This window comes from Panthera tigris, chromosome E1 (assembly GCF_018350195.1).
Source record: "Panthera tigris isolate Pti1 chromosome E1, P.tigris_Pti1_mat1.1, whole genome shotgun sequence".
Taxonomy (NCBI): domain Eukaryota; kingdom Metazoa; phylum Chordata; class Mammalia; order Carnivora; family Felidae; genus Panthera; species Panthera tigris.
The window spans coordinates 14,378,222-14,389,675 of NC_056673.1; the positions used below are offsets into that span (position 1 = coordinate 14,378,222).

Below are 11,454 nucleotides of genomic sequence, written 5' to 3' on the forward strand. Positions count from 1 at the left end.
TTGTACCTACAAGATTAATAAAAATTTCCTAATATTATAAAGGTTCCCTGATTGAGTTCCTAGAGTTCAAATTTCTCTAATTATCTAGATATTCCTCACAGAATCATGGATTCTCAGATGGAATCCTGGAGAAGGTTCTAGGAGACTTGATGGGGAAGGTTTTAGGGTCAATTTTTTTTAAGTTTATTTATTTTGAGAGAGAAAAAGAGACAGAGAGAACAAATGGGAGAGGAGCAGAGAGAGAATCCCAAGCATGCTCTGCACTGCCAGGACACAGCCAGACTTGAGACTCGAACCCACAAACTATGAGATCATAACCAGAGCAAAGATCAAGAGTTGGATGCTTAACCGACTGAGCCACCCAGGCATCACTTTTTTTTTTTTTTTTAATTCAAGTGTAATGTATTTTAGTTTCAGGTGTGCAACACAATGATTCAACATTACTCAGTGCTCAGGATGGTAAGCATACTCTTAATCCCCTTCACCAATTTTACCCATCCCTGCTCCCTGTAGGATCACTTTCAAGTACAAAGAAGAAAGTTGCTGCGGGTCATTGTGGTGGTGATGGCAACATTTATTGAGCACCTACTGGCTCCATGCTGTGTGCTTTACCTGTGTCACTCCTTTAGTCCTTACACCAATCTTCCAGGGTAGGTTCAGAGTTCTTTGGGGCTGCTGTGGCCATGGTCACACACTTAGTGTCTCAGCTACTGATCACCACCATATGCCCTCAGCTTTGCTCCAAGACAGGGTGAGAGGAGCCACTTCCCCAGAGGGCCTTCCTTCCTACTGGATTGTTTCCAGGTGGAAGGCAGAAGGCAGATATCCTGAGAGTGAGCTGTTGATTCAGTATGGGTGGGAAGAAGAGAAAAGGAATCCCTTTCACTGAAAAGAGACAGACTAAAAACTGCCTGGAGCCTGAATCTCAGAATGTGCTGAAAGTATCTCGGGCTGCAACATCTCAGGTGAAACGCAATCTTTCCACAGCACCTGTTTCTCACCCAGCTCATTAGCATCTCCTTGCCATTCCCCAGAGGAGCTCACCGCAGCCACAGCCGACCTTCCAGGCTAACGAAAGCTGCTTAGCAACAGGGAGCGGGTGGTTAATAAAGCCCTGATGCCGTTCCCAGCTCCATAGGCCCCACCCCTGTCTCCCATTTACAGCTCATCTTTAGCCTGAAGCAACAACCCTCAGGTTGAGGATCTAAAGACCGGTGTGGGGAGAGCCAGGAACCGGGAGACTGAGGGGCAGGGCTGACTTCCCCCTGGGCTCTGATCCCAATGCCTTCTGGGGAGAGGAGACATTGAGAGTCTGAGAACCTGCTGTGCCAGGAACCTCTCTGTAAACCTGCTCTACCCACCAAACTTTAAAATCCAAACTCAGCACCCAATCAGAATAGGGCACACAGAAATACTGTGGAGGCAGCCACACCCAGACATGAAGGAAGGGCAGGTCCAGAGAAATGGTGGCTTCTCTGGTGGTCCAGGGTTGATGCCTGAATTACTTCAGGAAGAGAGCGAATGAGTTCTCTTAAAGCATGTGTATTATTATTTTGAATGCAAAGTTGAAAGGCTAAAGCTGGGACAGTTTGTTTACTTTAACCTTGAGTTTCCCACAAACAAAAGTTAAAAGCACCTTGCCCTTGGGGAGAGGGGGTGGCAGGAGATATCAGACTATACCTGGAGGTTTAAGAAGCCACAGGGAAAACAAGGAGAATTAATTTGATTCAAAAGTCTTTACATTTAAATAAAAATTTCAGGGGCGCCTAGGTGGCTCAGTCGATTAAGCATCTAACTCTTTTTTTTTTTTTTTTTTAATTTTTTTTTCAACGTTTTTTATTTATTTTTGGGACAGAGAGAGACAGAGTATGAACGGGGGAGGGGCAGAGAGAGAGGGAGACACAGAATCGGAAACAGGCTCCAGGCTCCGAGCCATCAGCCCAGAGCCTGACGCGGGGCTCGAACTCACGGACCGCGAGATCGTGACCTGGCTGAAGTCGGACGCTTAACCGACTGCGCCACCCAGGCGCCCCAAGCATCTAACTCTTGATTTTGGCTCAGATCATGATCTTGTGGTTCATGGGATCGAGCCCCATGTCAGGCTCCTCACTGATGGACACGAAGCCTGCTTGGGATTCTCTCTCTCTGTCCACTCCCTCGCAATGCATGCTCTCTCTCTTTCTCAAAATAAATAAACTTAAAAATAATAATAATAAAAGTTTCAAAGACCCTATCATGGAACAAAATGCAAACTTGACAAGACTTTTTAAAGACAAAAAGGTGGTACCAGTGGTGGGTTTGGGCTTACTCTCCAAGCCTCAGCCTCTGCCTGTGGGAGTGGGCAGTCACATAGGCCTGATCCTCTGACAGCCGTACTCTGTGGTTGGAGAACAGCACACAGAGAACCACTCCCTGCCAACCAGGGGTTGCCAGCAAAGCTTCCACACAAGATTTCCTCACAAGGTTTCTACCTATAGGAGCCTGACCAGCTTCTGGACAAACAGGTTTAGGAACAACCACAATACACACACGCGCACACGCAAGACACATTTCTTACCAGTCCTGGGAGTCTCCCTCCTCCTGTGGATAATAGGAACAGGGGTCTGGTGCAACTTTCCTGGGTTTGCCCAGGGTCAGGACTCAACTCAGGGATTATTCAATTCCCTTTCTAAGGCTCTCCAGGAAGATTCTGTTTCCAGTTCAAATGTCTCTATTCTAAGGAAGCTCAGAGGAGCTCATCTTGCCGAGGCCTTGCCCTCCTCTGCCGAGAACAGAGGGGCCAGGGCAGAGTAGAGGGGCCCAGGGCCCCAGTACTGTCCAAACTCCAGGAAATGTGGCCATTCTGTGGTTGATCCAGCCTCCACAGCCTCTGCTCTGCTCACCTCTCTCCTCATCTTCCCTGCACTCCAATTCCTTCCAGAACAAAGCTGGATTCTGGACAAGGCCAGGACAATAGCACAACCCAGTCAGTATAAGACTGGATCTACTTTAGACCAGAAATTCATTTCAGAGCATTTGCCCAGGGGTGAAGGAGACCGACATATTAGAATCTCCAAAATGCCAGAGGGGTGGAGTTTTCCATCAATACTTACCTATTCTTCCCTGCCTCTTCCCAAGAATCCCTGATTACGATCCTACTGTGTGATGCATGTAAACGGCTTGCAGACAGGAAAAAAGTTTGATAATCACTGCTTTAAACGTATCTTATTTTGAACCCAAACTGGGATTTACCTCACCACCGAATACCAATTTTGACGAAGCCTAAGGATTCCTTTTCCCTGTGGGCTTGACTTAGCTTTATACAGCTTTATACTTAGTTTGACAGCCCCTACTGCTAGCATTCTCCTCAGTGTATGCACCGAGCCCAAGGCAGGGGCAGCCGACTGGCAGAGGCTCAGAGATGCCTTTTGTTTGGCCCACAGATTTTTTAAAAATGGGAATTAGTTGGGGCACCTGGGTGGCTCAGTTGGTTAAGCGTCTGGCTTCAGTTCGGGTCATGATCTCAAGGTTTGTGGGTTCAAGGCCCACATCGGGCTCCATGCTGGCAGTGTGGAGCCTGCTTGGGACTCTCTCTGTGTCCCTCTCTTTCTGTCCCTCCCTCACACGTGCTTTTTCTCTCTCTCAAAATAAATAAATAAACATAAAGTATATAAAAATGGGAAATAGTTGGGGCACCTGGGTGGCTCAGTCGGTTAAATGTCTGACTTCGGCTCAGGTCATGATCTCACAGTTCGTGGCTTCGAACCCTGCGTCGGGCTCTGTGCTGACAGCTCAGAGTCTGGAGCCTGCTTGGGATTCTGTGTGTGTGTGTGTGTGTGTGTGTGTGTGTGTCTCTCTCTGCCCTTCTCCCACTCACGCTCTGTCTCTCAAAAAGAAATAAACATTAAAAAAATTTTTTTAATGGGAATTAGTTATTAGCCTTTAAAAATTGGGGAATTTCAGGGGTGCCTGGGTAGCTCAGTTGGTTAGGCAACCAACTTTGGCTCAGGTCATGATCTCATGTTTCATGAATTCAAGCCCCACATTGGGCTCTGCAGTAACAGCTCAGAGTCTGGAGCCTGCTTTGGATCCTGTGTCTCCCTCTCTCACTGCACCACCCCCACTTGTGTTTCTCTTTCTCTCAAAGATAAATAAATAAACATTAAAAAAATAAAAATTGGGAAATTTCATATAAAAACCCAGACTTCTGTCTTCTCTTAAGAAAAAAACAAAGGCCATGGCAAGCCTGGGCTGGCATTCCTGCAGGAGCTGAATAGTGGCAAGCAATATTCAGTCCACCCCAGTCCCCACCACTACTGCCTGCAGCGTCACACCCAGACAGCTTCTTGTGTGGACCTTTTCCATCTGACTGTAGACATTATTTAAGTTTGCGCTAGCAGACCTAAAGCACCTCCTGAGATCCAGCAGAACGGGGCTCCTCTTGCTCCTGGGCTGACTTTACAATCCTGGAGACTTGGGTTTATTTCATAGACCCTTGCTGTTTCAGTAACCAAAACTGGCTGAAAGGAGAAGCAGCATTCCTTTTGAGGGTAATATCCCTGCCTGCTGGGAAGAGCCCGGGGAGGGGGGTGAGGTGGGGGGGTGGGGAGGCTTCTAGGCAAGAGACAAAAGCAAAGCGAAAGCTCCATTGCTTCCTGGGGGCCTCTGCAATGATCACAGGAGAGCTGACAGTTTCTTCTCATCCCAATTGGCCTGAATGTGAGATACCCACAACTTTTCTCTCTGCCTCTCTTTCCCCTATTCCCCCTTGGCCACCCACGTGTGGCGCCCATGCACAAGCTGTTTGCGCTATTTTGTTCTGTTTTCTGTGTTTGTTGAATGTGCTCTGGATAAGGAATTAAGCCATGCATAATTGGGCCACCAGCAAAGCCCTTCTGGTGACAACAACAAATAGTGGCTAATGTTAGGAGCACACAACACAGGTGGAAAGGAGTAGGGGTCTAATATTCTTCAAAGCCACTTACTGAAAGACTACCATGCTTCTCCCCTAACATAGGTTCTGCCTGAGAAAGGTGAGATTAGATTGTTCCTTGTAACCCTGAGAATCATAACATATCTCAAAGAACCAGGAAACACCCAAAGGGAGGTGTTGGGAACTGAAATCCTGCAAACCTAGTTTCATCCTCAACATCCAAAGGAGAAGGAAAGACAGACATTTCCTGAGCTCTTCCAATGCTAGAAATGTTCTCATGCATCATCTCAATCCCTCCAAAAATTCCTTGAGGTAGGAATCACCACCCTTTTTTAGGAGAGCAAACTAAGGGTGACGGAAGTTAAGAAACTTGTCCAAGATAACTTAGCAGAGCACCAAGATTCACTTGCATCAGTGTGTCACTCAGGCTGGGTCCACAGGCCATCTCTTCCCGATAGCTCTCCCTTATCTCTCGGCTTTTATTTTCTCCACACCTTTATCATACAGGATATATTTATGTGTGCACGTGTCTTCTGTCCCCAAAGAATGTAAGCCCTTGGGGCAGAGACTCTGTCCATCTTGTGACTGCTGTTTCCCTATGCGGAAACAGGATCTAGCACATGGTGGACCCACAGCATTTGTTGCTGGACTGATGGTAGGCAGCTTTATATGCCTCACCATGCTACTGTCTGCTCCTTTCACTCCGAAACACACAGCCTCTCTTCACAAATTCCCAACACCAATCTCAGAAGCCAAGGAAAACAACACAGAGATGGCAAACTGTTCTTTAGAAAGAGAGTTGAGGGGCGCCTGGGTGGCTCAGTCGGTTAAGCGGCCGACTTCAGCTCGGGTCATGATCTCGTGGTCCGTGAGTTCAAGCCCCGCGTCAGGCACTGTGCTGACAGCTCAGAGCCTGGAGCCTGTTTCAGATTCTGCGTCTCCCTCTCTCTGACCCTCCCCCGTTCATGCTCTGTCTCTCTCTGTCTCAAAAATAAACGTTAAAAAAAAATTAAAAAAAAAAAAAAAAAAAGAAAGGGAGTTGAAAGGAAGATAAAAGTCCTGGAAATCCAAGAAAACTCTATTGTGTATAGAGACTAGCTTGCCTCTGTAAAGGCAGAAGTCTTCAGGAGAGGAGGAAGTGATGGTTTATTACCAACGTTCTCCCTTTTAAGGTGGGAAAGCTTTGGGTTTCCCTCCTGTTGTAGCTCATGCTGTTTTGCCCCCAATCCAGGGTCTGGAGAACTGAGAATGCCAGAGCAACACAAGTGGGATTAGTTAGAAAGTTGAGGGGCGCCTGGGTGGCTCAGTTGGTTGAGCGTCCGACTTCATCTCAGGTCATGATCTCGCAGTTTGTGAGTTGGAGCCCGCATTGGGCTCTGTGCTGACAGCTCAGAGCCTGGAGCCTGCTTCGGGTTCTGTGTCTCCCTCTCTCTCTGTCCCTCTCCCCCTCACGTTCTGTCTCTTTCTCTCAAAAATAAACAAAGGTTAAAAAACTTTTTTTTAAATAAAAAAGAAAGTAGATGTGGCACAGAAAGCATTCCGAAACACAAACCCTTCCCCAAAGTTAAACATAAACCAGAGCAGCAGTTCCCAGACCAGAATCACCTAGGTCAGTGGTTCTCAAGGCGTGGTCCCTGGACCAGCAGCTCAGAACCATGTGTGAACTTGTCAGAAATGCCAATTCTCAGGCCCACCCCAGACCTATCAGAATCAGAAATTCCAGGGTTGGGACCCAGGAATCTGTGTTTTAACAAGTTCTTTGGGTGACTCACATGCATACTAAAGACCAAAGGAACTAAATACATATACAAATCCTTTGGCCCTGGAGATCCTAATTCAGTAGGTTGGGGACAGGGCCCAGGGACAGCACAAGTACTTCACAGCTGATTCTAATTTGTAGCCACATTTGAAAACTACTAAACCTGAGCACTCCTCTTTCCCTGGCCCCAGGACAGTGTCCTCAGTTCTAAACCCTCTTCCCACTGCCCCCAGTCACTCACCACACAGAGCAATGATGTGGCTGCTATCTTCATGCACAAACTTCCTGGTGACAGCTTCCTCCATGATTTGCTTCACCTGTGGACAAACGGGCAGCATCTTACTGATTTTTCTGATCAAAGGGTTGTGGGCAAGTAAATAGCTTGGCTCCGCTCTCTTGGTCTATCTCCTACTCTACTTGCAGATTAGATAGTAAATAGGGATGGGAGAGGTGGGGAAGCCAAGTGTCTTCTTGGAAAGGCAACCAGGAAGAGAGATGTCATCCACCAAGCAATCAGTGCAGATGTTCCAGTCCAGGAGGAAGTGCCTTACTGTGGAGAAGACGGACAGGATGCCATTTGCTCATGTGTACTTAGCTGGAGAAGAGCTTTTGGACAGACACGCTGTCTGTTAGGAACAAACTAGCTCATTATAGGCTGTAGATAAACAACCTGCCCCTCATTTACTCCATCTTCTTCAACGTTCACCCAGGCCTCAGAGACACTCTCCACATGCTTGCAAGCCCAGCCTTCTTTCTGTCTAGATAGAACCCTGATGTTTTGGGTTCCTACATGGATATAAAAGTTTCCAAATACCTTGTAAGATGAGCAGTTACATCTGTCTTTAAGAAAGCCCTTTTTAAAAAGCACATACACACAACTTTTTATTGATGTACATAAAACTACAGAAAAGGGTATATGTCATAATTACACAGCCTGATGGATTTTCACAAGCTGAATCCACCTGTGAAACCAGTATCCAGATGAAGAGACAGAACATGTGACCAGCACCCCTGAACACCTCCCACTGTCATGTTTCCTTCCACTCACTACTCTCCTCAGGGACATGTGCTATCCTGACTTCTAACAGCATAGAGTCTCTTTATGGGTTTTCATACTGTTGATAGATGAAATCACTGTGTGTAGTGTTTTGTGACTGGATTTCTTTATAGGTTATGTGTTCACATTGTATGTACTTGTGGATTGTTCATTCTCCATTATGTTAACACACAATGAACTGTACGTAGGTAGTTTCCAATTTGGGTCTGTCATGAATAGCGCTACTATGAACATTAAAAATATGTTTAGTAAACATAGGTGCTCATTTTTTGCATTTATATTTCCAGACAAGGAATTTCTGATATGTATATTCCACTTCACTAGATTTTGCCAAATAGCTCTCCAAAGTGGTTGTACCAATTTACACTCCCATCAGCAATGTATGAGGTTTTAGTTGCTCCCAACATCGAAGTCAAGCACTTTTGATGTCCTGGCGGAATTTGCCAAGAAACAGATACTAATACTGGAGATTAGAGAGATGGATTACCTCAACCCCACTGTAAAATCTTATATGAAGCTCCGGGCAGAGTGTGTCTTTGTCATTCTTTGGACAAGGGATACAGTGTTCCGATGCTGCCCTTGCTCCCAAGACCCTCGCTGAGGACTGTACAGTTTGGAGAGTGGTAAAGCTTCTAAAGCCTGCAGAGGAGGTAGGGAGGACCTGGAGGCTTCTCCCTATTGAAACTGCTCACAGTTAGCAGTTAGGTAGAGGGGAATCAGACTGATCCTGCACTCTAAATTGTTAAAAGCTTCCTAGGTTACTTGCCAAGCGGTGTTTGTATTAAACAGAGCATAAAGTCACAGTTTAAAGACCTGCGGGCATTTGAAACAGGCCGGTGGGGCAGATTTGGGGGTTAGAAGGACATACAGATGACTCTAGAATTATATCAGAAATTCTGTATTGAAAGTCCAGCCTTGCCTACAATTATCCCCACTTCCTCTACTTGCGGAAGAGGAAGGATATATTTCTCTCTAAATCAAGTGCTAAAGGGAGAAGGGAACTAAGAATTCAGAGCAGGTTAAACTTTGTCAGGTAATATACATAGCTGTGGCATATTCTGGGCATTTCTCATATTTGTTTAGGAATCATTCTTAGAGCAGTATAAAAAGCCTTCTAAGTATTGAAAAAAAGAATCATGGTATCAGAAATCTTTCCTACGTCCCTGACCAACTCTAAATTTGGAGCACAGCAACAATCCTAGCACATCCATCCATGGTTTAGGTATGGCTACTTTTTTCTTCTTGTTTATACTGTTCATACGAGCCTCTGTCACTAGACTGCTTGTTTCCCGAGGATAATCACTATGACGTGGGATTGCCCTTTTGCTTGGGGAGACCAGGGTTTAGTTGAAATGCTGATTTGATGTACTCCTGACCTAAAATGCTTTCTTGGCCACTTCACACAAAAGTGGTGAGGCAGCTTCTCACACACAGCTGGAAAGGTGAGGACTTTGACTACTTTGCCAACAAGAGGGAAAGGCACAAATAAATGTTAGGTAGGGCACAGTAGCCAGGCCACAGTTAATGCAGGAGAACCATCTAGGGCCTTCCAGGAGTTTATGAGAACACATAGTCTTCTCCAATCCTGAAATTCTAGGAAGAGGTAAAGGAACCATTACGACAAACTTTAATATATGAGATACATATCATCATCCTTCTTTCAGAGATGAATAAAATAAGACTCAGGTTAAGTAACTTCTTCAAGTCACACAGAGTTAGGTCCAGAGTATTCCAAGGTTACACATCCCTACAGATCTTGCAGTCTCTAAAATCAGTAGATTTATTTACCAAATACTCATTGAATGTCTACTGTGTGCCAGGTCCTGGATACAGAATAGTGGACAAAACACTGGTTTCCTGCCCTCATGGAGTTTGCACATCTGGTAGAAGACAGCCACAAAGGTAGTTGCAAGGAGTTCATGGTTCCCGAGGCCTAATCCATTCTAATCGATACTGCAGGTTTGAGCTCTCCAGCTCTCATGTGCGGTGAGTCATTCATATGGGTACCCGCCCCCCCCCCCCCCCCCAACCAACACGATGATGAAACTGAAATGGGCTTTAGGGCAGGGTCAAGGTAAAGGACGTTAGTAGAGGGGAGAGCTTTTTTCTCTTTCTGACGTTTGGGGTGGGGCGGGAATCCTTAAACGGGGAAAAAAATCTTGAGTCTTAAAAAAAGCATTCTCAACCTCCCCCCCCCCCCCCCCACGATGGTCTCTGGGTAGGGAGGTGGGCGTGGAGAAGCAGCGAGGTGTGCGACGAACCTCCTGCAGCCGCGATTCAGTTCCCAGAGGGATCCCTGAATCTTGGGTGTAGGGCAAACCAGAGCTAAGCCCCCAAACCACGCGTTTAGCGCTGAGGCCCTCGCGGGGCCCCGCCCCTGCCCATTCGGCTTGGGCAATGAAAGGGCAGCACCACTTCTCCAGAAATCGCCACCACCCCTCCCCCGACCTTGGTCTCCCAGCGCTGTTGCCGTCACAGGGCGGGGAACTGCGGGATCGCGGAGCAAACAAGCGCCGGAGCGCCGGCCTGCCTCCTCGGACGGAGGGGTGCTGCCCCAGATCCGGGAGAGAGCCGGTAGCCGCAGCCAGTCCAGGACCCCGCCCCCGCCCGGCCCAGGCCCGCGGGCGCTGGTGCCGGAGGGGGGGGGGTACGGACCTTTCCGCGTCCCCCTCGCCGGGCAGCGCGGGCAGGGACGTGAGTCTCCGGGGGTCTTTGCTCCTACTTTACCTCCTTCTTTACGTTCCACAGCAGTTTCTCTTTGACTGCGTCCTCCGCGCTGCCCATGGTGTGGCGGGTGGCAGAGAGGCAACGCCGAGCTGTCCCCCAAGCCCCCCGTGCGCCCTCGCCTCCTCCGCGCCTCTCCGCTCAGCGCCCCACGCGCAAGGCGGAGTCCCCGTCCGCCGCGCTCCCCGCCCGCCGCCACCACCGCCGCAGCCACTGCCCCGTGCTGGGCTCCGCAGCCATCTTCCGAGCCCCGCACAGACGTCAGGAGGCTGGCCCGGCCCCTTCCCACTGTCGGGGGCGGGGGGGGGGGGTTGCGCTCAGCGACGGGGGGGTCGGGGCGGGGGTGAGGCTGCGCGCGCCCGGGGGCGGTGGGCCCCCGGGCGCGCGCCTAGCTGGCCGCTGTCATGGCAACGCGCCCGCTCCCGCCCCGAGGGCGCGAACCCTCATTGTGAGCTCCCGCAGCCAGTTCCGCGCCGCACTGCGCGCGGTAGCTGGCGCGCTCTGGACCCCGTGGCTGAGGGAAAGTCACTCGCATCGGAGCTGGCCTCAACCCAGCTAGACGCTCCCTGATTTCTACCCACTCGTTTTCCCGACGGGAAGGGCCGGGCCATTCGCTCCTCGAGTCTGGCTCTCTAGGAAACTAGCGTTAGTCTCCTGGCTCAAAGGCCAGAGCTCCATCATTCCTCTAAATCCCCCTGCCAGCCGGTGGCCCTCAGTTGCAAGACTTGTGGGAAGAGGAGCTGGAGCACAGTCACCCCGAGATTGAAGAGGCTGAGTTGCCTGTGAGGGCTCGTCTGTCAAGGCCAGTTCTCCCTGTCTGGTACCGTCCTGCCTTCAGCTCTGTTGGAGCGGGGGGCGCGGGTTGGGATAACGGTGATCAGCGGGAACTTGTACGGAGCCTTCCACGCGATTTTCCTTCTAGACCTCAGCAGCCCATAAGAGGAAGAAAGGATTGCTCAAAGTGGTAACACCTGCTGCTGCAAACTGAGGAGCGATGTGCAC

At 48.9% G+C, this 11,454-nt stretch overlaps 1 protein-coding gene across 13 annotated transcripts in view; it reads right to left on the reverse strand.

The window, feature by feature from the left end:
• Positions 1-10,765, reverse strand: part of SGSM2 (small G protein signaling modulator 2) — a 39,339-nt gene extending 28,574 nt beyond the window's left edge. For 5 of the 13 annotated variants that reach the window (XM_042965425.1, XM_042965428.1, XM_042965420.1 and 2 more), the window contains exons 1-2: positions 10,456-10,764; positions 6,913-6,988 (exon numbers count right to left, since the gene is read on the reverse strand). In XM_042965425.1, the coding sequence (XP_042821359.1) occupies positions 6,913-6,988; positions 10,456-10,512 (133 nt within the window). In that variant the 5' untranslated portion in view covers positions 10,513-10,764. Of the gene's footprint in view, positions 1-6,912; positions 6,991-10,455 lie in introns of those variants that run through there. The other 8 variants (XM_042965430.1, XM_042965423.1, XM_042965429.1 and 5 more) reach the window with 4 other exon arrangements.
• Positions 10,766-11,454: the final 689 nt, after the last annotated feature.